This window comes from Sinocyclocheilus grahami, unplaced genomic scaffold (genome assembly GCF_001515645.1).
Source record: "Sinocyclocheilus grahami isolate Dianchi unplaced genomic scaffold, SAMN03320097.WGS_v1.1 scaffold335.1, whole genome shotgun sequence".
In the NCBI taxonomy this organism is placed as follows: Eukaryota; Metazoa; Chordata; class Actinopteri; order Cypriniformes; family Cyprinidae; genus Sinocyclocheilus; species Sinocyclocheilus grahami.
In genome coordinates this window covers 1,172,463-1,196,548 of record NW_015505514.1, presented here as the reverse complement: position 1 = coordinate 1,196,548, position 24,086 = coordinate 1,172,463, and the positions used below count along the sequence as shown (strand labels likewise).

Genomic DNA, 24,086 nt, shown 5'->3' with positions numbered 1-24,086 from the left:
CATCCCACCAGCGTTTCAGAGCATTGACAGTTTATTTGTTTGTTTGCAGCGATCTATTATGTTTGATCAATTATTATGTAACATCGGATATATACATGAATACAGCATGAAATATAGGCAGTTTTAAACACATCTAACGTCTGTATCAATCTGTACCCCATTCCTCCTAAAATGGCGATGGCCTCAACAAACTCAAAATTATGCAACGTTTTTTTTTACCCTCTTTATTTCTTTAGAAAATTGTGACATTGACATTTTGTGTTTGACTATTATTTATTTGGAATTATTATAAAAAATTGAATTATTAAAACGTATGCATATTAGCCTATGCATAAATTAAACATATTATGCATACCATATGGTGAGGTGGGGAAGTTGTAATTGTTCTATCTTTTTGATAACGATGTAATCAGTTTGACATATTTAGAATATGACACTAACTTAAAATTCAGTTCATATTTTTTATTATTAACTTTTAATGGTCAAAAAATTTCAGAATTAACATCAGTTGAACCATTTTTTTAGCACGTCAGGAAATAAGTAAATCATTTCCTTTCCAGTTCCCATTCCTCCTAAAATGGCGATGGCCTCAACAAACTCAAAATTATGCAACGTTTTTTTTTACCCTCTTTATTTCTTTAGAAAATTGTGACATTGACATTTTGTGTTTGACTATTATTTATTTGGAATTATTATAAAAAATTGAATTATTAAAACGTATGCATATTAGCCTATGCATAAATTAAACATATTATGCATACCATATGGTGAGGTGGGGAAGTTGTAATTGTTCTATCTTTTTGATAACGATGTAATCAGTTTGACATATTTAGAATATGACACTCTAACTTAAAATTCAGTTCATATTTTTTATTATTAACTTTTAATGGTCAAAAAATTTCAGAATTAACATCAGTTGAACCATTTTTTTAGCACGTCAGGAAATAAGTAAATCATTTCCTTTCCAGTTTTTTTTTTACACTGGCCTACAGATTTAGTGTTACATTTGTTTTTGGTGCCAATTAGGGACATGATATTAAAAATACTGAGGTCAATAAATAGCCTTTCTTAGACTCATTATTAAAGCATGTGATATAGCATGATTTATTAATCTTGGAAACATGGACACTCCTGCTCAAACATAAACAGAATCTACTCCGGCTTGCAGTTGAACACAGAATCAAGTGCAAAATATTAATATTATTCATACACAGTGTTGGGAAGGTTACTTTGGAAATGTAATAGGTTACAGATTACAAGTTACCCTATTTAAAAGGTAATATGTAGTGTAACTATTTCAATTACTTTATTAAAGTAATGTAACTGATTACATTTGATTACCTTTCTAAATTTCTACTGAATGTTTTCAACTGTTAATCATTTTCAAACATTTAACCTAAAAAAACAAAACAGAGAGTTATATTTAAGAGAAAACACAATTCTAGATCATTTTACAGTAGTAAAAAAAAGTTTTTCTTCTTACTGATATAAAACATCTACATACTATTCTTTTTAACACTAATTTTCAAACATTTAACCTAAAAAAACAAAACAGAGAGTTATATTTAAGAGAAAACACAATTCTAGATCATTTTACAGTAGTAAAAAAAAAGTTTTTCTTCTTACTGATATAAAACATCTACATACTATTCTTTTTAACACTATGTGTGTGTGTGAAGGGAACACATGTTCACATTTCTCAATAACAGAAGCAAGAATAGATTCTAGTTTCATATTCACTGACAACTGAAACAGACTCCCCCAATGTATCTGTTATAACATGCATGGTATTTTTTTTAATAGTTATATTCCACCAAAAATATTGTTTAGACTCAATGACCAATCATTGTTTAGTTAAATAGCTCTATTTTGCAAGTCAAAACTAGAGAGACTTGTCAACTAGGTTGCGATTAAGGTTAACATTCATAATAGAAGATGCTTCCTCAGATTCGACATTGAATCCTTCAAACATATTTTGCACTGAATTGTTATATTTGTGCCCTTTTCTAATTCCTGGATGAAATGATTTTTAAATTTCCAGCGCTGGAACACATTTTTATCACTCGCCCTGGTGGCAACTCTCAGACAGTTTGTAGACTAGAGCTTTCAGCGGCAATGTGGATTGATGGAATTGGCAGATGTGGTTCAAACAAATTCAAACAAGAGAACCAATCAAGAGCATCAGAATAGCATCGCTTTACTAAACGGCTTTTAAATGGCCGGAGACATCGTGCACATCAAAAACAGGCAAAGCAATAAATTAATGTTATTCAACTGACATTTCCTAGCTTTTTACAGAAAATATTCAGATGTAGCCCCTTTTGTAATTGTTAACATTTTCATAAGTAACTAATTGAATTACTTTTTTTTCTCAGTAACTGTAACAGATAGTTACATTTATTTTGTAATTAAATTACGTAACTCTGTTACATGTAACTAGTTACTCCCCAACACTGTTCATACATAGCCATAATGTTCCAGTGATGTCTAATTAGGCTACTGTTTATGTCAGCAGTATGTACAAAGCATTCTTGTTTGGCAAAGATCGAAATAAAGTAGAATGAGAGAAGCAACTATATGATATACTGAAACATTTTGCAATGCTGTTACATGTTCATAGAGGCAGATAAATTTAGCCTACATAAAGTTCACCAAAAACAGCCCTTCAACATTCAACATTGAAAAATATTCTTCCATGCCTTCAATCCCAAGCGTAGATCTCTGCAGAATTTCCTATTTGAGAAATTGGAAGCCCCTGTACAGTAGAAGAGGTAGACAGTGTGGCTGAAGCATGCTAGTTGTATTAATTCCACCTCATATAGAAGATTTCTTATAGTACGGTGACAGTTTAGGTGCGATTTTCAATAAAACATTCCCAGATGTTTAAGAGAGAAGAAGGGGGCGACTGAATTTGACATCAATTCGATTTGATGGGCGATAAACTGCCAAAGATGAGCCGGGAAAAACATAATCCTTGACTGTGGCATTCTGTCATATCCTTCCATTAGTCTACCATTGAAGCATTTTTTGAAATGTTGAATTAAGATGGGGGAAAAGACATATAAAGATACACTATATATATATATATATATATATATATATATATATATATATATATATATATATATATATATATTAATTTATGAATAGTGTATGCAATACAAATTTACGGGTCTTTTAGCAGTCATTCCTAAACAAATATGTACTATCACAACATCACAGATACATGATCCTTACTAACTTTAAAGAGAGAATAGGATTGTATGGACAGTTGCATATGATAGCAAATGAAGAAGGAGCAACATGAATTTCAGTTCAGATGAGAGACAATCTTATTCACACTGCTTGTGCAAAGAGAAAACAACTATGTTTGCTGTGTTGCTAACCTAAAGTTGCCATCAAAGCCACATGCCTCCATACGAAGAGCTTTAAGAAACAGCTCATCATGTGTCAGTCCAGTATTAAAATAGCAAAAGTGGAAGAGGAGAAGAAGAAATTCTCAGTGCATTTTTAAAGCATTGTCTTTGTCCTCCTTTGTCTTCCGTGAGAATCCAAATCTATAGATCATCCAGGCTACTGACATTCTGCCGTACTGCCGCCTGCCTCCACGCTCATGGAGAAACCATTACTGAGGTTCTTGGGACTGGGTGGGGTGGTGCTCACCGGCGAAGGCTCGTGTTTGCCTCCCGGATCCACTGAGCAGCTCTTCTTGGGCACCCTGGGCCGAACCACTGGAGCCTTTGGAAGGACGGAGGTCTGCCTGTGTCCCTCTGCTATCAGGGGTGGGCGAGTGGGCATGGGCCCAGATAGGACAGAAGGTTTAGATTTATGGGTAGGGTGGAGGGGGGGACACGAGGGACTCAAGGCACCATCTTCAACCTTCTCAGATCCCTCTTTAATGGGAATGGGCTCTCTTTGTGAATCCACTGTGTTGTCCTTCTGTATGCTGCTCTGGCGTGAGGTCTTGTCTGCATTAGGCATTTCGCAACTGTCCGTCCGCCGTCGTGAGCCCTCGTGCATCCGGCTTGTGGCGACCACAGCTTTCATAGCAGCCTATGGATGGAGAAACTCATGATTAATGCGCACTGGTTCAGTAAAATACTCATGATTCTGCTAGTAAAAAGCACAGAAATCATATTCTTGAACAGCATAATATCCTACATTGAACAACATTTGACTTTAAGGGACTCGAGAATGAAAGTTCTGTCATCATTTACTCACCATCAAGTTGTTCCAAATCTGTATGAATTCTGTTGAACACAAAATAAGTTATTTTTAGGAATGTGGGTAACCAAACAGTTGCTGGGAGCCATTGACTTACGTAATATTTTTTTTCCCATACAATGGAAGTCATTGGGGACCAACAACTCTTTGGTTACCAATATTCTTCAAAATATCCTATTTTCTGTTCCACAAAATTAACTAATATAATTTTGGAACAACTTGAGGGTGAGTAAATGATGACAGAATTTTCATTTTTGGGTGAAATGCTCCAATAAAGTAAATTACCATTATATTAATTTATTTAAAAAATACATTAAAATGCAATTCATGTTTGCAATGACTTGGACACAAAGCATGTTTTTAGTCCTTGAATTAAAATTGATATTAAATTGATATTTCTGAGGGTGCATAAAGCCAAGAATGTCAGGTTGACACAACTGTCTTGATATCATAATGACATTTTTTTCAGCAAAAGGGATAGTTCAGCAAAAATGAAAATTCTGTAATCATTTACTCACCCTCATGTTGTTGCAAACCCATAGGACTTTGGTTAATCTTCGAAACACAAATTATATGTGACCCTGGACCACAAAACCAGTCTTAAGTCGCTGGGGTATATTTTTAGCAATAGTCAAAAAAACATTGTACGGGTCAAAATTATCGCCAAATTTTCGCTTTTATGCCAAAAATCATTAGGATATTAAGTAAAGATCATGTTCCTTGAAGATATTTTGTAAATTTTCAACCGTAAATATATCAAAACGTAATTTTTGATTAGTAATATGCATTGTTAAGAACTTAATTTGGATAACTTTAAAGGCGATTTTCTCAGTATTTTGATTCCAGATATTCAAATAGTTGTACCTCGGCCAAATATTGTCCTGTCCTAACAAACCATACATCAATGGAAAGCTTATTTATTCAGCTTTCAGATGTTCGTGTCCATCGAAATGTCAAGGTAGCTAAAAAGGTCATAAAGCTGTAATAAAACAAATCCATATGAATCATGTGTGAATCATCTTAATCCAAGTCAAATCTGAAGAGATATGATTGCTTTATATGATGATCAGATTTAATTTAGACTCAATTCATTTGGATTTATGACCTTTTTGGATTTTCTAAGTTTGGCTACCTGGGCTTTCAATGGAGGGACAGAAAAATCTCAGGTTTAATAAAAAAAAAAAAAGTATTTCCAAGATGAAAGTCTTACGGGTCTTATAGGTTTGCAATGACATGAGGGTAAAGTCAGTGATGACAGAATCGTCATTTTAGGGTGATCTATCCCTTTAAGTAGTTATATGCATAATATTCTATTTTATTTAAAAGTGCTTCATTGCTTATTATTCAATTAATGAATGCAATGAATTAATTAAAAAAATTATAATTAATACTTTCGTCCACCAAATCAAAGTTATCTGCCAACATGCAAAAAAAAACACCATAAAAGGAAACGTATTATACTTATTAATAATTCCAGATAAAAAATACCTTATACCTTGAAAAATATATGCAATGGTTTACACTTAAATATATACATAAATGCATGCAAGGAACAAGTCATTTAAACATTTCTTAAAAAAAGGTATACAAGTTATTAAAATATTGAAATATACATTTATTAAAATTAAAAAGCAACTTCAATACAAAGAGGACATTTCTAAACAAAGATTTTTTTTCTTTACTGTGGACACTTTTTTTTTTATCATAGCCAAAACATAGCTATTGGTTGCTGACCTTTAATTTGCGTCGAGCATTAAATTCCTGTAGTTTTCTTTGTGTTGTGTCCATGTGGGAGAACCGGGCTACTTTTCCAAGCACCCATGGGTGCTCCAGAGCCTGCTTGACTGTGAGACGTTTATGAGGGTCCAGCACTATGAGCTTACTAACCTACAGACGACATCAAACAAACATAACCAACAGCTAATGGTGAATAAACAAAGAGCCAGAAAGCTCAGATGACTGAATAATCAAATCAGCATGAGTCGGCTGCTGTTGATATTTGATGGAGATACTGTTCTCTCCCATCTCATTTGAAATCAATCTGCAGTGCATGAACATCATCAGCATTACAAACAATGGCGTGTGTGTGCACATGGTACTCACCAGATCCTTTGCGTTGAGAGACACTTCATCCCACCAGGGGGAGACAAACTCGTAATCACAGTTCAGAATGCGACTGTACATGTACTGATCCCCCCTTGGATCGAAAAATGGTTCAAACCCACACAGCCTGAAGGTGGAGAAAGAAAGAACAGAAGCAGATAGCAGAGAAAAAGCCATTTATAATTTGAACAATGAAGTGAAGGGGAAACACACTTACAAGAGTGAAAATACAAGGAGAAGGATATAAAAAAAAAATACAGTAATATGGTGAAATATTATTACAATTTAAAATAACTGTTTTCTTTTGCAATATGTTTAATTTAATTTAAAGTAATTTATTCCTGTGATGTAAAGCTGAATTTTCAGCATCATTACTCCAGTCTTCAGTGTCACACGATCCTTCAGAAATCATTCTAATATGCTGATTTTCTGCTCAAGAAACATTTTTTATCATTATCAAACAGTTGTGCTGTTTGATATTTTGTGGAAAGTGTAAAACATTTTTTTCCCCGGATTCATTGATGGATGGAAAGTTCAAAAGAACAGCATTTAGTTTAAAACTTTTGTAATAACATAAATTACCGTCACTGATCAAATTAATGCATACTTTAAAAAAAATAAATAATATATATTATTTTCTTTCTCACTGGTTTTACAAACCTCTGCCCTTATCTTATATATACATGAAAAAAACATTAGCTCCTTATGATTAATCACTTGCGTATTTGACTATATGCTGCGTGGATGTGAGAAAACAGGCAAATGATTACAAATTAATTGGATGCTGAAACATTATTATCACTGGAATTTGCTTGCTTGTGGATATCTAAATGACTTTTATCCAAATGGCACATGTAAAAACAAAGTAAAATAATAACACTGATTCAAGATTTACATTTGTAGCAGTTTATGCATTCCCTGGGAACTTTGCGAGCGCCACACTCTATTATTTGAGCTGCAGGAATGTTTCACGAACTGAATCAACTGATTCTTCAAAAAGAGCCAGATTGACTCTAAGGGAATGATGTTGATTTTTAGTCCGTTCCTTACATGTTTCAGAGAAATACGGGAATATGATGCATTTGCAAGTCAGATAAAAGCGTCCACTAAATGAATAAGCATTAATGTATTACTCACAAAATATAAAGGATGACTCCCACCGACCACATGTCAACCTCAGGACCGTAAACGTTTCCTCTGAGGATCTCAGGAGCTGAGTGGATGTGAGAACAGAGCCAAATGATTGCAAATGAATTGGCTGATGAAACTTTATTAGTCATTCACTGGAATTTGCTTGCTTGTTGAGATCTAAATGACTTTTATCTTAGCGGTACGTGTAAAAACAAGGAAATCAGTAAGAGGGTGCTTAAATCGTAACACAAATAATGTTTTCTAAAATTTTGACTCACCGCAGTAGCCGGGGGTCCCACATACTGTCTTCATCGTCACTTGCTCATCGATTATTTTAGAAAGACCAAAGTCCGCTGTGGTCATAACAGAAAAGATTGAATCAATAAAACCCATTCATTAATGAAAGAGTTCACAGTTCAGTCTACAATATTCAGTGTAAATGTATACAGTTTGTTACCTATCTTAAGAGGTGCATCTATTGACAAGTCAGCATAGAGAAGATTTTCTGGTTTGAGGTCTCTGTGAACAACTCCGTTCTCATGTAAGTACTGCAACAGAGACAGAACAGAGGTATCACAACCAGGGTTATTATAACTAAAACTAAAACAAAACAAACTAAAACACTTTTTTCTTTTGTTATTTGAAATAAAATAAAATATAAAATAACAAACTTATTTTAATCCAACCAGTTCCCAAGGAAACATTTCTAATTTTCATTTAGTTTAACTGACATAAATAAATAATAAAAATCATAGACATATAAAAAAATTAAATAAAATGACAAGTTTTTAGTAAAAAAATTAAAATATAAAATAAAAACTAATTCAAAGTATTAATAAAAATGTTTTTTTTGCCCATACGTTGAAAATCAGTGGAGTCTAAAACAACATTTGACTCACTGACTTTCATTATATGGACAAATGCATTCTAAACATTCCTTAAATTATCTTATTTTGTATTCCACAGAAAAAAGTAAGTCATACAGGTTTTGAAAAGGCAGAAGGGTGAGTAAATGAGGACAGAATTTTCCATTTTATGTGAGCTATCCCATTAAGACAAAGTTTCCTTGGTGAATTTCAATGGAATCTGTGGGATTTCGCTAAATCGTGGAAGGAGCATCATGGATTAACTGGATCAAAAGTAAAAACCTGCCAAATGCGATTGCGGCAACATTGAAATTTTTATTTTTCTTCATCTCAGAGAGTAATCAGCATTTCTGCAAAGCCCCCACCGCCCCTCATTTAGTAGAGCTGCTCTAGTAGGTAATTTGTTATGTTTATTGAATTCATTAGGACTTATTATACAGCGCTAAGAGCATGTTTGTGTGTCTGATTGTGTGTGACTGTAGATGACATCCTCGGTTTTCTGAAGCCCTGATGGAGTGTAGGTGGGGAAGATGAGCTCACTGAGGCAGTCTGGAACAGTTCTCTGTTAAAACAGCTGTCATGAAGGCAGAGACAAACTCAGTATTCAGTGTCTCCTCACTTAAGAGGGATAGTTCTTTGAAAAATGAAAATTCTGTCCTCATTAAGTCACCCTCATGTCATTCCAAACCTGCATGATTTTCATTCTTCTGTGGAACATAAAAGGAAACATTTTGGTTGCTCTTTTCTTGCATTTACAATAAATGGTCTAGCTTTGAATGAAATAGCATTGTGCTTCAGTCTTTTGTAGTGACAGATATTTTCTTCCATATTGTGAGGTACATCTGAGTGAAACAATGAGAAAAAAATTGGCAGGAACTTGGTTCTATCCATTGGTTGTTGATTGGATTGAGGCAGATCTGAATGTGAGCTTGCAGTCGATTGAAAGAAAGGGACTTATGAGTTATAACATTTAAAATAAATAAATAAAAATTATGAGGTCAAAAACATGAAACACATGCATATATATCATTCACAATAAGATCAATAACATGCATGAAAACAGACGGTGAAATTTCATTTAGATTTTAATGGATAATCAGTGAGTTGAACTCAACAAATGGATCAGTATGTTTACTAAACTAATCTTTCAGACCTTTTTTCACATTTATAAAGTATATTTCAGAGACATTTTTATCCACAGTGACGTACATTGCATTCACGACAGTGTTATTAGTATCAATGAGAAACTTTTAAATTTTATTAATAGTTTTAATTCATTTTTAATTTTATATTTTGTTTTGATTTAATTTTAAGTTTTAGTTATGTTGTATGTTTTTGTAATTGTGTAATTAGTTTTTGTTTTAAATATGTCTATACGGTTTTATTTATTTATTATTATTATTATTATTATTACCATAATAAAGGTTTTCATTGAGAACTAGTTGAATTAAAATAAGTTTAAGTTTGTTTATATATTATTTAATTTCAATTCACAAAAATGATTTTTTTTATAACAACCCTGATTCAAAATATGCATTTGTATCATTTAATGCATTCCCTGGGAACTGAACCCATGACCTAAGGTTCGAGGTCAAGTGATTCTTTAAAAAGATCTAGATTGACTTTAAGGGAATAATGATGTCAATATTCAGTCTGTTCCTCATATATTTCAGAGAAATATGGGAATATAGTGCAAAAGATTTATGGACCATAGCTCTAGTCCTGTAAAAGACCGACTAGTATAGTCTTCAAAATTTCTCCACCTGTGTTCCACAGAAGAAAGAAAGTCGTACGAGTTTGGAAAGACTTGACAGAATAATGACAGAATTGTCATTTTTGGCTGAACTACTTCTTTACGAAATCATCTCTGGGCTCCAGACAGTGATCCAGAACATGCAGACATATTAGCGCTGCAAATTGCAGACTGTCTTTGGGATGAGAGATGCCTGAACCTTTCAAACCTCCTGTCTTCCCTCAAGTGGTTTTTCTAGCACTCTGTTGAGATCATGGGGTCGTTCTCCATTATCGGGGCATGGGCGTCTGTGATCTGCAGTCTGATAAGTGCGGGGATGACTCATACAATGTCAGGCCGTGTTAATTAATTTTGTGTTCGTAGGCACAAGACAGATGTTGTTCCTTTAACACAATTCCAAAAATATAATAGTGCATCACGGCGGGCAAGGAGACAATGATTTCCTGGTAAATGTGAGCCCAGCAGAACCCGATGAAGTACAGAAAGTGTTTGGCAGATGACAAAGTGTAAATTAAAGGCAGCAGGAGTCACTCTTGTGTTTTAGCACATGACTAGTGTGAAAACCGGAGATGAGTCAGTCCTACTACAGACTCATATGTTCGAAATAAGTTTCTGGAGTTCTCTAAACATTTAATTAAATACTCAGTATGATGGTTTAAACAGGGTTAAGATGGTGTTGTTTTTACTTGATGTTGAGGTATCATCATAAATGATTTAGGAAATTAAAAACAAAGCTAGATGTTTACATTTTCTAAAGAATACGCGAGTCGAAAATTCTAAAGAAAATATGAGTCCACGCTAACGCTGAGTGTTCGCCAGAGTGCTGTTCTGTGATTGCCAAAGTGTTGTGACTAGATTTAGCAGGCTGCTATGCAGTTGTTAGGGTACTCTGTGGTTGCTAGGTGGTTTATCAAGTCAATATAGGATTTTTGAGCTAGCTAGCTGAGCTGAGCTAGGGCTGGGTGATAAACAATATCATTTGAAATTGCGATAAAATGTGTCAATCACACTGATAAGCTCTGGACATTTTTACTCGATATGGATTAATCTAACAGCTGATCACACAGCAGAAATAAACGGTCAGTCAGTGCATGTGGCTTATGCATGTTCTGTGTGTCTCTGTGTGAAGGAGTGGTGTAGTTTTTTCTACTACACAAGCTCAAACAGACATGAAGCTCACATTGTTTTCAACACCTGCCTTCTCAATATATGAGACATGAACTTCATCTCCAGAGCTGCTCTGAGAGTCACTTCATCAGCTTTACACCATTAAATTTGAGAACAACTACCATCAAACACACACTGAAACTCTAAAAAAAATAATTTTGGCTTACCCTGAAGAAATTATGACAGAAATATATTACTATTTATACTAAAATTATGTACTTCTCAAAATCGCAGTGGGATGAAGGCTGGCTGGGCTCTGGGTCTGGAGTGGGGCTGGTGAAGTCCTTCTCAGTGGGGCAGATGGTGAATGAAGATACATTGTTCACCAGCACCCACTCCACAAATGCGGTGAAGCTCCCTCGAAGACCATTCCCAGATAGCTTAGCATTTGTCGAGGAGTTTAATCCATCATAGTAAAAAGTACATATAGGCAGCTGTCTGGGTAGTGTGTATGGTAGGCTAGATCTAAAAAATCCCTCATGTGGTCCTCAAGGGAGCAATCCTCTTGCTCCAGGCAAAGGAGCTGAATGGCTGGTAAATTCATAAGTGAAGAAACAAAACAAAAAGAAAGAGAAGTGCCGCAAAATATTCTACTTCTTTAGGCCGGTTATTCTGTAACGAGCTGGTGCTGTAAAGAGCGCACGATGAAGGAGAGAAATCCACAAAAGCCTTTAAATTATAAATCCAAGAGCAAACAAGGCAGGGGTAACACAAACACAAATGTAGGCATAACAAATAACCGGCAAAGAAACTGAACAAAGCACAGAGTATAAATAATGGGGCTAATGAAACAGAAACTCCTGAGAGTAATAGGTAACCAAGGAAACTAATGAGGAGCTCATCAGAACTAAATGGGGCAGGAGAACAGGAACTGAAAGTAACACAACAGAAAAGTTCATAAGAGTAGCACAGAATCCAGAAAATGTTTTAATGAAAAACACAGAGTTTAGGGAAAAATAAAACAGATTTCAAATTAAATAAAAAAGGTAGCTACTCTGTGGGGTTTAATTGCGAACAAACAAGTTATGTTTACATTCATTTTCAAGGTCTAACAAACATGTGGAAAGCATTCCTTTCCCCATTATTAGTAAATAAATACTATGATCAGTATCGACATTGTACGATATGGAAAAAAAATGACTGTGATAATACCCAGCCCTGAGCTACTGAGGTCCTGGTGAAAACAGATCAGATACAAATACGAAGATTTGCCAAAATTGTCATATATGCACATACATAAACCTTATGTCACAATCAACTCCTACAGATTATGTTATAGACAACATGGATTAAACAGATCCGATCAAGACACATCGACACAACATCCGACACATAAATGTGGCCTCCGCATTGTTGCTTCATTGTCAGATTGCTGAGATGTTATGTAATGGCAGCCCACATTCCTCCTGCTCAGGAAGATTAAAAGCTGGGGGAAAAAATTGCAATGTTTTTTTTTGTCCTGAGAAGATTATTTTTGACTAGCAGCTCTGCACACATATCCGCTTACTCTACCGTTCGCTTTTGAGTGACGACAAGACTGACCCACATCTCCAAACCCCTCCACTGTCAGCCCATCGCTGGACATGTGTTCAGCCACACCAACACATACACAATAATCCTTCGGCTGAGAATGCATTAAAATAACTGCTGTCCCTCATGACACGCATCATCATATCATGCTATTTGGTCATATTATTCTCAAAGGCTGAAGGCGGAGACAGGATCCTCACGCCAAAGTGGAGCTGGAGACTGTAAGGCCCGAGGTGAATCAGAGTGCCCGGATGGCGCTGACTAAGAGTGATCTGAGGTACTGACAGGAACCAGCGGAGGCAGGGCTGAGGAACTGGCTGATTTTAGGAGAGGAGGTGGGAGAGGGAGGCTGAGAGGGAACAGGAGCTGGGCGGAACCAGCGGAAACTCAGGAGATGTAGGACAATCAGGAGAACTGGGTATTACCTCCCCAAACCAAACCACTCCATCAAATCCACATCAAAAATGTCTTTCAGTTCCGCCAAATAGTTTTCAGAGGCCAGCTTTAGCTTACCTTCAGCGGTGGGAGTGTGGGCTGGGTCTTAATTCATTCCCTCGATCTCCACGAGGTACCCCACAGCGATGCATGATGTTGCCAGCTCACACACCTGGTCAGACGTGTTTTGAGGCTCTGGCTCCAGGACATTGATCCTCTCTGTCACTCTTTTTTGCGATGGCTCGTCAATCATGGTGGGCTCTGGCTCTCTGTCTGCGGTGAGCTCTGGCATACGTTCCGCGCAGTGGGATGAAGGCTGGCTGGGCTCTGGGTCTGGAGTGGGGCTGGTGAAGTCCTTCTCAGTGGGGCAGATGGTGAATGAAGATACATTGTTCACCAGCACCCACTCCACAAATGCGGTGAAGCTCCCTCGAAGACCATTCCCAGATAGCTTAGCATTTGTCGAGGAGTTTAATCCATCATAGTAAAAAGTACATATAGGCAGCTGTCTGGGTAGTGTGTATGGTAGGCTAGATCTAAAAAATCCCTCATGTGGTCCTCAAGGGAGCAATCCTCTTGCTCCAGGCAAAGGAGCTGAATGGCTGGTAAATTCATAAGTGAAGAAACAAAACAAAAAGAAAGAGAAGTGCCGCAAAATATTCTACTTCTTTAGGCCGGTTATTCTGTAACGAGCTGGTGCTGTAAAGAGCGCACGATGAAGGAGAGAAATCCACAAAAGCCTTTAAATTATAAATCCAAGAGCAAACAAGGCAGGGGTAACACAAACACAAATGTAGGCATAACAAATAACCGGCAAAGAAACTGAACAAAGCACAGAGTATAAATAATGGGGCTAATGAAACAGAAACTCCTGAGAGTAATAGGTAACCAAGGAAACTAATGAGGAGCTCATCAGAACTAAATGGGGCAGGAGAACAGGAACTGAAAGTAACACAACAGAAAAGTTCATAAGAGTAGCACAGAATCCAGAAAATGTTTTAATGAAAAACACAGAGTTTAGGGAAAAATAAAACAGATTTCAAATTAAATAAAAAAGGTAGCTACTCTGTGGGGTTTAATTGCGAACAAACAAGTTATGTTTACATTCATTTTCAAGGTCTAACAAACATGTGGAAAGCATTCCTTTCCCCATTATTAGTAAATAAATACTATGATCAGTATCGACATTGTACGATATGGAAAAAAAATGACTGTGATAATACCCAGCCCTGAGCTACTGAGGTCCTGGTGAAAACAGATCAGATACAAATACGAAGATTTGCCAAAATTGTCATATATGCACATACATAAACCTTATGTCACAATCAACTCCTACAGATTATGTTATAGACAACATGGATTAAACAGATCCGATCAAGACACATCGACACAACATCCGACACATAAATGTGGCCTCCGCATTGTTGCTTCATTGTCAGATTGCTGAGATGTTATGTAATGCCAGCCCACATTCCTCCTGCTCAGGAAGATTAAAAGCTGGGGGAAAAAATTGCAATGTTTTTTTTTGTCCTGAGAAGATTATTTTTGACTAGCAGCTCTGCACACATATCCGCTTACTCTACCGTTCGCTTTTGAGTGACGACAAGACTGACCCACATCTCCAAACCCCTCCACTGTCAGCCCATCGCTGGACATGTGTTCAGCCACACCAACACATACACAATAATCCTTCGGCTGAGAATGCATTAAAATAACTGCTGTCCCTCATGACACGCATCATCATATCATGCTATTTGGTCATATTATTTACCTCACATTAAAGGCACCGTATTATGCACAATTTGTAGCATCAAATTTTTCCCCTGAGGTCTTGCAATGTTGCTCACGTTTGTTTTACACTACATTTTCTAAGCTCTCTCTGATCCTCAGAAATACACTTTTTTTGGCTATTGTACTTCAAGATCCTACAGATTATGTTATAGACAACATGGATTAAACAGATCCGATCAAGACACATCGACACAACATCCGACACATAAATGTGGCCTCCGCATTGTTGCTTCATTGTCAGATTGCTGAGATGTTATGTAATGCCAGCCCACATTCCTCCTGCTCAGGAAGATTAAAAGCTGGGGGAAAAAATTGCAATGTTTTTTTTTGTCCTGAGAAGATTATTTTTGACTAGCAGCTCTGCACACATATCCGCTTACTCTACCGTTCGCTTTTGAGTGACGACAAGACTGACCCACATCTCCAAACCCCTCCACTGTCAGCCCATCGCTGGACATGTGTTCAGCCACACCAACACATACACAATAATCCTTCGGCTGAGAATGCATTAAAATAACTGCTGTCCCTCATGACACGCATCATCATATCATGCTATTTGGTCATATTATTTACCTCACATTAAAGGCACCGTATTATGCACAATTTGTAGCATTACATTTTTCCCCTGAGGTCTTGCAATGTTGCTCACGTTTGTTTTACACTACATTTTCTAAGCTCTCTCTGATCCTCAGAAATAAACTTTTTTTGGCTATTGTACTTCAAGACTTCTACAGCATATTTAAAGGAATATTCTGGTCCAATAGAGTGCAACAGTCGAGTTCCGGAAGTAAAAGCTCCACCATTTTATCCATAGGGAAATTGATTTTTAACAATATAGACCTTTATTGATGCCAGGAGTAGCGCCGAGAATGGCTGCAGGACCGGATGGCTGCTTGCCTGTGCTGGGTTACCTCCACCCCCCTCTCCCCCTACCCTGTTGCAAGTTGTGTGTCTCACGCTGTGTTGATGTGCTTATGTTGCTGAGGTGTTTTTTTCCTGTTCCCACACTGTGCTCCCCATAGGAGCATAGTCTGGGGTCTGTGTTTTTTTTATCTCCTCCCCTCCCTCATGTTATGCTGTATTTCTTTCTAAAATTCCCTGTCCTCCTGTCCTGTCTACCCCCTTGTCATATTGTATGTATGGACAGGTGGATGGCTAATTTCGCTGGTACCTGTGACCAGTGACAATAAAGGGGCTACAACTACAACTTTAAAGATAGACCTGTGGTGAGTTCTGAGGTTGTTAATCGATTGTATATGCTTTTGTTGAACACATCTGCCCGCATTCATTCAATTGATTTTTAAAATATTCACGTTTAAAAGCGGAATTTGCGGTGAGAAACTACATTACCCATGATGCTGAACAGAAAATTCCACCAATCAGAGAGTCACAGCAAGCAAAGCATGTAAAAAGAGATGCTCCGCCCACTCACATGAAGCACCTCTCCTTACGCTCTCAAAATGCTTAAATATTTGTACATAGAAGCATATTTTGCAATTAACTTAAATTGTATTGTTTCTATAGATACAACCAACAACTTTAAATTAATAGTGTATTCATATTTTATTATATTTTATATTTATAGTAATATTTCTCCATCATTTTTTATTTAATTTTAATTTCCAGATTTAAAAAGTAGCACAAAAGTAATGTAACGCATTACTTTCCATAAAAAAGTAACTAAGTAACATAATTAGTTACTATTTTTATGGAGTAATGCAATATTGTAATGCATTACTTTTAAAAGTAACACTGGTTGTAATTCACCTTGTAGCTGGTTGGTTTGGTTCATGGCTTATAATGCTTTAACAAAGATTTTTCCTTTTTGGAAAAATACAAAAAATACTAAAATATGGGGCATAATAATTTTGATACATGCCTTCGTATCTTTAAAGAAAAGCAAAAATAAAGCTTACGATAAGGCACTTACAATGGAAGTGAATGGGGCCATTTTTTTAAGAATGTGAAAGCAGAAATATAAAGCTTATAGTTTTATAAAAGCACTCAAATTAGCTTTTCTTTTAAAACCTGTACTTGAGCTATAAAGTGGTTCTTGTCATTTTTACAGTCATTTTTAGGGTCAATGGCTTTCTGTTGTCAACAAAAACTACATATCATTTTACAGAGCTAAGGTTTGTAAGCAATTCCTCTCACTAAAATCATGTTAACATGCATATTGTTTACATCTTGTGGCTATAGTTCTGAAACACTAAGTATTTTGATGTAAACAAACTTGTCCCATTCACTTCCATTGTAAGTAACCCAGATTAGATTTTTTCTTTTTTTTTAAAGGGGTGATGACATGAGAAACCAAATTTGCCTTGATCTTCAGGCATATAAGATGTCTTTGTACCATTAAAACTTCCTGCAAGTTTCATAGCTTAAGACTATTATAAACCATTATAAACGAAGCATTTATTTAATCAAGCTCCAAATACGGCTCGTTGTGGATCCTATGGGGCAAGGGGACGTCACCTAGCACTAGTCGTTTGCATATGACCGCCTCCAGCTCAAGACAACTACGCCTAACTTTGCATCATTGCATCGTTGTCATGCCCACAGGTGTTCAGTCGTGTGCAGCGAGTGGGTCTGAAGAAGTAGCTGTTTACAATAAGATTGCGATGCCACGCAGATGTGCCATTCCTGGCTGTGGAAAAACAACATGTTTGAATACACTGCTGAAGGATCTAGACGTCAGGGAACAATGGTTTCAGTTTATTTTTTACGAACGTCCCAGTCACGTCAGTGTTAATTTACGCATATGTTCACTACATTTCACGGATGACTGTTTTGAGAACAAATCGCAGTATGATGCTGGCTTTGCCAGAAGACTTTTGCTTAAAGATCAGGCCGTGCCGACTATTCTGGACCCAACAACGATGCCGCAAACTGTAAGTAATGTATTTCATGTAAAAAATACTTTTTAAAACGTTAATTGCAGTTTAATTCATAATGAATAATCACAGTGTTTTTACTTAGTTTACTTGCATATTGTTTTCAGAGTCCGTCATGTTCAGGCCCCATGTTAAAAGACATTAGCCAATCATAACAGTGGGTGGTTACATGGAACTCTTAAAGTGGAAACCCCCCAAAACAGACTGTTTGAGTCAGAGGATGAGAAACAGGTTGGGAAAAGGTCATAAATCACAAAATTTTTTACGTTTTTCGTCCAAAAAAACTATAGTAATATTATAATTGAACCTAAGGGAACATAATAAAACAAACCAAAAACCCCATTTCATGACCCCTTTAAAGAAGTGGTATATAAAACCATGATCCCTACTGGTGATAATAAAATAATAAAAAAAAAAAACTTTTTGTTGAGTGTGGATCATGGCTTTATATTCTAAGTATTTTAATAGATTGACACACCAAAATAAAATATTAAGTGACAAAAGAGCGCGGTGCAAACGGCTTTGTGGAACTTTAAAGAAGTGGAAATTAATTGTTTGTGGTAATCAACATTATGGCACAAATGCTGTCAATGAAGTACTGTAAACAGATTATTTCTTTAAGACTTCAATATGTAAATGATCTTTGTTATGATTATCTAACTTCTACATGTATAATTCACACAGTCATTCTTTAATGTGGACTAATATTAACTAGGCATTGACCTGTAAGCTTGGGTGGTAAATTGTAATATGTTAATGAGTTATGACATCAAAACCATGGCAATTTCTGAAAGCAGCATTTTTGCATTTTTTGTATTTTGAATATTTAACCGTGTTTCCACCAAAGCACCAAAGCCTAGCTGTGAGTGCTTGAAAGTGCTTCTGCAGCACAGCGCTTTCAGTTGAGATGCTTTGGTTGCTATGATACGGAATATCCGCTAAAGTAATATGGCAGAGGCATTGCGGATGAAATGTTTCTCCAAACATTATTTTTCATAACAATATTGTGGTAGTCTGGGAACTCCATCTGGTACAGACATGAATACCTGGAGACAAGCAATATTAACTTCTCCATTGTTGATCAGTCGTAGTACAAGCAGGACGTGACGGCTGGTCGGTGTGGTATTAGTCCCGCCCCTCCTCCACTGTGATTGGTTGGCTGACTAAAAAGTGACAGTGATGAGCACTGAGATTTACCCAAAGTTGAACATTCTTCAACTCTCGGCGTTCAGCGCCTCGCCACGCTCCTGGCGTTTTAAAAAACGCGTCGCTCCCATTGAAAATAACTGAAAAAATACGCTAGCCTCGAGAAAAAAACGCTTTAATGGACATGCGGACTTAGAGTATGCCTACCCAGTACATCAGACTCTTTTACTTCAAAAGAGCCAGGAAAATTTGTGTTCCTCTCTAAAGTCTAAAGATCCACGTTACCTTTATTGCCTTTCAAACATGAATAGAAAATCTCTGTGTGGGTGAAAAGTAAATTTTTATATCCCATGATTTATTTGGTCTTACCGCCACAGCCTCCAGGATCTGTTTGATAACATGAGCTGCATCTCTCTCACTGTAGTAGCCCCTCTCCACAATCCTGAAACAATACACAACCATCTCAGAGACAAATTCATCATAAAAAACATCACATAGCATGTACTGTATATATACTATCATATGTTTTCAAACATGAGCGGTCGATGTTTAGGTGTCTGTGTGTGGATCTGGCAACATTTAGTGCTCTGTTTAGCAGTGTGTAGGCAAACGCATCCTGCTCCTGCTCTGCACCAAACCCACTTAAACCAATTATCGGGAACTTGTTTTATTCAATTACATCTCACTGCTGGGTAGAAGAACAGATAGAAAGCCCACTGAGCTGTCAGAACTTGAGCCAGGAGAAGTTCATGATAAAGAATAAATGAGATTCCTGTGCTGAGACCACAGTAGGATCTAAGGAGAAACATCTGGCCCTCATCGTATCAATACATGGTGGAAGATCATCTCTTGATAATCTTTAAGCAGCAAGATTATCATATATTATATTAAGGAGTTTTCCATGCCATCATTTCCTAACCCTCATGCTGTTCCAAATCTGGATTGTCTTTCCTCTGTGCAGTGTTGTTATTGTTAAATAAAACGAAAACAGTTCAAGCTGAACTAAATTATATATATATAAATATTTATTTGATTAATTATTATATTTGTATTAATATTTTATTAATACATTTTTATTAATTTGAGCTTTTCCTTACTTCCCAAAAATGTGTTAGATGAAACATTAGATCAGGGTTGCCCAAACTCGGTCCTGGAGGGCCGGTGTCCTGCAGAGTTTAGCTCCAACTTGCCTCAACACACCTGCCTTTAAGTTTCTAGTATGCCTAGTAAGAGCTTGATTAGCTGGTTCAGGTGTGTTTAATTGGGGTTGGAGCTAAACTCTTCAACACACCGGCCCTCCAGGACCGAGTTTGGACAGCCCTGCATTAGATGGAAAATATAAAAAATGGAAACTTAAATAATACAATTAATAAATAGTATAATTTTTTTTTAAGTTGGAGTACTACAACTACTAAAACTGAAATAAAAATAAAGCTAAAAACAGCTCAATTAAAATGAAAACCGAAAAATGTAAAAAATTTATAAAAAAATTCAATATTCAATATATTAATAAATTCTATACTTATATATAAATAATGCTAAAATAACACTGCTTCTGTGGAACACAAAATAAGATATTCATATATATATATATATATATATATATATATATATATATATACACAGTGGAAGTTGTTTTTTAGTGTTTTTTTGGACCCCATTGACTTTGTATGGACAAACAAATTTTTTTTCTAAATATTCTGTTTTTTATGTTGTGATATACAGGTTTAGGGCAACATGAGGGTGAGTAAATGATGACAGAATTCTCATTTTTGTGAGTGAACTATTTCTTTAAGCAGACGATGAATGTCATAAATCCTGTTTCACATTTGAATTGCCTCTCATTAATGAAGCACATCATACCTGTCAAAGAGCTCTCCACCTGTGACCAGCTCTAGGACGAGAAAGATCTCCGTCTCTGTTTCAAAAATTTCCTTCAAACGAATCTGAATGAAGACATAGTGAGAACAGTCACATCAGAACAAGTTCATCGATATTCTCACAGAATGAACATTAAATATTTCATAACAATGCGAACAATGTGATGTTGCCAGGAACATAAATATCTTACAATATTTGGATGAGAGAGACGCAGCAAGACTCCGATCTCTGTCCTCACAATTTTCTTGTCAATCTGAGTTGATGACACAACGAACATAACCTCAAACAGTCATTCTGGGATTTCAAGAAGAATGAAAATATCTTTATAATCACAGCTGAACGTACGGTTTTCTTCAAGACCTTCACAGCATAAGGTTTCTCAGTTTGCTTCTCTTCACAGCGAAACACAACAGATGTGGCACCCCTGGTGGTTAACACAAAAGCAATCTTTATATAGTAATAATTAAATGAAGATCTTAAATTTGATAACCGTGCATCATAGCAATTACTATACACAGACACATTGCACAAAGTGACAGATTGGAATATGCTAATAAAACCAAGATGTCCAATGAAGGAAAAGTGTTGGCATTTCACGAAGGTGACCTCCACCGCTCAACTAGTCATGGAGGTTCTTACCTACATTCTACCTCCCCCATGATCACATTATTATGTCCATGACAACTGAATCTAAGCAATCAGTATCCATGACGACAGAAAATACTGAAGAAGGGAATACACATTTATAGAGTTTCTGCAGGTTTTCGCCTAATTCTACTAAATTAAAATGGAAGTCCTAACTTCCAGCCACTAGGACCACAAATAAACTGGCCTACACTGATATTTTTTTTCACGGCTGCATTATGTTTTACACTATACAGTTTTTGTGTGTCTTCATGTTGTCTCTCAGATCTTGTCTTTGCTTTTCATGGTCAGTGAATGACTCAATCAGACGAGCACTCAAAGAGAAGGCCATCATTTCTCCATCTGCTACCTTGTTATCCAACACTTCAACACATCAGTGTCTGACAAACAGTCCTCAGCATAATCAGCAATAGACTTCAAAGTACTCACAGTCATACAATGCAACTAGATACATTAAAACCATTTCATTCTGCGGAAATGAGTCCCATAGAAGTCCTTCTCTCTGCTGAATTTCACACGGCCATGATGCCAGACTGAAATCAGGTGACAGCATCAACAGCTCAACATTTTGCATCCCACATCCTGGGAGGTAATGATGACATTTTAGGTGACATTTGCAAAGACTGGGTGCTTCCTTAATGTGCTCAATTAAGTGCATTGTAATTAGTTTACAAAAAAATTGAGCTCAGTTAGTTTAGATACCACTCATCCCTAACTGTGACAATTACATGCAACAAAGACTCATTAGCAGTCAAAAAAAAAAAACTTGATTACTACACAAAACCTGAACACTTGTTCCCATATAGACATAGGCAGCACAAATGTTTGTACATGACACTGGAGCATCCATGTGTAAATACAGCTCAATAGATATTAAGTATAACATTTGACTAATAATCAGTGTAACCGATATTATTTGATCAATATTCATTTATTTTATCAAATGAATTTATTTTTTTTAGGGGGGTGTTATGTCAACACAATTACATCACGTTTAACAACAGCTTACAGGTAAAACTTACATGCTTATTTCTGCCACAACAGGGATGCTAACTAATTATATTTAAACACAAGAAACGTAATATATGCATTATGAATATTTTACATTTTTATTTGGCTTATGATGCTCAAATACTTCACAAACATTTTCGCAGAACTGATTAAGTACAAGAGTTAATATTCGTGAAAAATATATTGGTCAAACCGATTTTATCGGTCAACCTCTAACAAAGATAGGCTACAATTATGTTTTTATTGTTGCAATCTTATGATTATTTGTGCCAAAAAGCAATTCAATTAGACAATTCAATATTGGTCCTACATATCAGTTACCAGTATAGAATAACAGTGTCAAACAAAATAGGTCGGCATGTAATAAAGAATAAAATAATATGCGCATAGTGTGTATACGTACGCATTTACACAATAACATCAAAACCAATGCAAAGTGGATGCAGTGATGTACTTACCTGCCTAATTCTGGCCCCATGTTATAGAAATCCTCCACTGTCGCATCTCGGCGCGAGCCATCGACCCAGTATTCCACCGAGCACGCGCCGGAACGAGAGGTGGGCATGATGTACCCTCCGAAGACTGTTCTGCTGTTATTATGAATACAGCTACTCCCTTAGATCAGGGAAGCCCAGGAAACGCGATCACTCTCACATCTGGGTGTCAGCTTGAGCTGTGATATGGTTGCTATTCTATGTTTATGAATCTGTTCCAAGTGATCAATGATTTAAAATGTCCAGGTTTCCATTTCCGTCTGAGTGCGCATATTAAAAGTCAGTCCAGACACTGAAGCATCACTGCGGGCTAGAGTTGTTCAGTCTATGTTCAATTGATCGATCGATATCCAACGCTAACGCGAAGATATATCTTTAATATTATGGTTTTTACTCGGTTTGCTGAAATGATCTTGATCAAAACAATAAACAAAGGCTGTTTTCAAAGTGGGTCTTCAGCTTCCTAAAGGCGTCACAGATCCCATCCCCAAACCTCCCACGACACACACAATTCAAGAAAACATCATAATCCTGCGATTCCCAATGTCACAAGCGACAGGACGATGGATGGACTCCTTGCTTCGGTCCTCGCCGGAATGAAAAACAACAGATCAGCGTCCTGTAGCCTACTTCCTTATTTCTCTGATACTGCTCTAAAAGCTGAATATTGTGAATTAGCAGGGTGAAGATGAAGTAAATGTCACACTGCTATTTGTGCTGGTAAAGAGGTGGAGAATGGGAGGGGGTCTGTCTCTCTCTCACACACACACACACGCCCTCTCACCCTCTCTCCCAATCCTTGGCTTTCACTGCGGACTGCAATTGGGAAGCGGAATATTCAATCAAAATAACGAATGTGCTTCTGGTTTATCGTTAGGTTTGAGAACCGAGAATCGGTTCATATTCAGAAATACTGGTTGTCGAACATGCATTTTACCGTGCACCTACTCTGACAGTGTTTCCTGCACTAATCAGCAACGCCACAACATCGCTATTGGATCTACTACAGTGCGAC

At 36.5% G+C, this 24,086-nt stretch overlaps 1 protein-coding gene across 1 annotated transcript; it reads right to left on the bottom strand.

Moving 5' to 3' along the window:
• Nucleotides 1-3,132: 3,132 nt before the first annotated feature.
• On the bottom strand, nucleotides 3,133-23,767 carry LOC107602811 (calcium/calmodulin-dependent protein kinase type IV-like). Its single transcript, XM_016295401.1, has 11 exons — nucleotides 23,036-23,767; nucleotides 21,267-21,345; nucleotides 21,112-21,174; nucleotides 20,904-20,986; nucleotides 19,410-19,482; nucleotides 7,916-8,006; nucleotides 7,737-7,811; nucleotides 7,465-7,540; nucleotides 6,328-6,454; nucleotides 5,959-6,111; nucleotides 3,133-4,053 (listed from the first exon to the last, which is right to left on the bottom strand). Exons 1-11 carry the CDS (start codon nucleotides 23,140-23,142, stop codon nucleotides 3,574-3,576), a joined length of 1,407 nt encoding a protein of 468 aa, XP_016150887.1. The 5' UTR covers nucleotides 23,143-23,767; the 3' UTR covers nucleotides 3,133-3,573.
• Nucleotides 23,768-24,086: the final 319 nt, after the last annotated feature.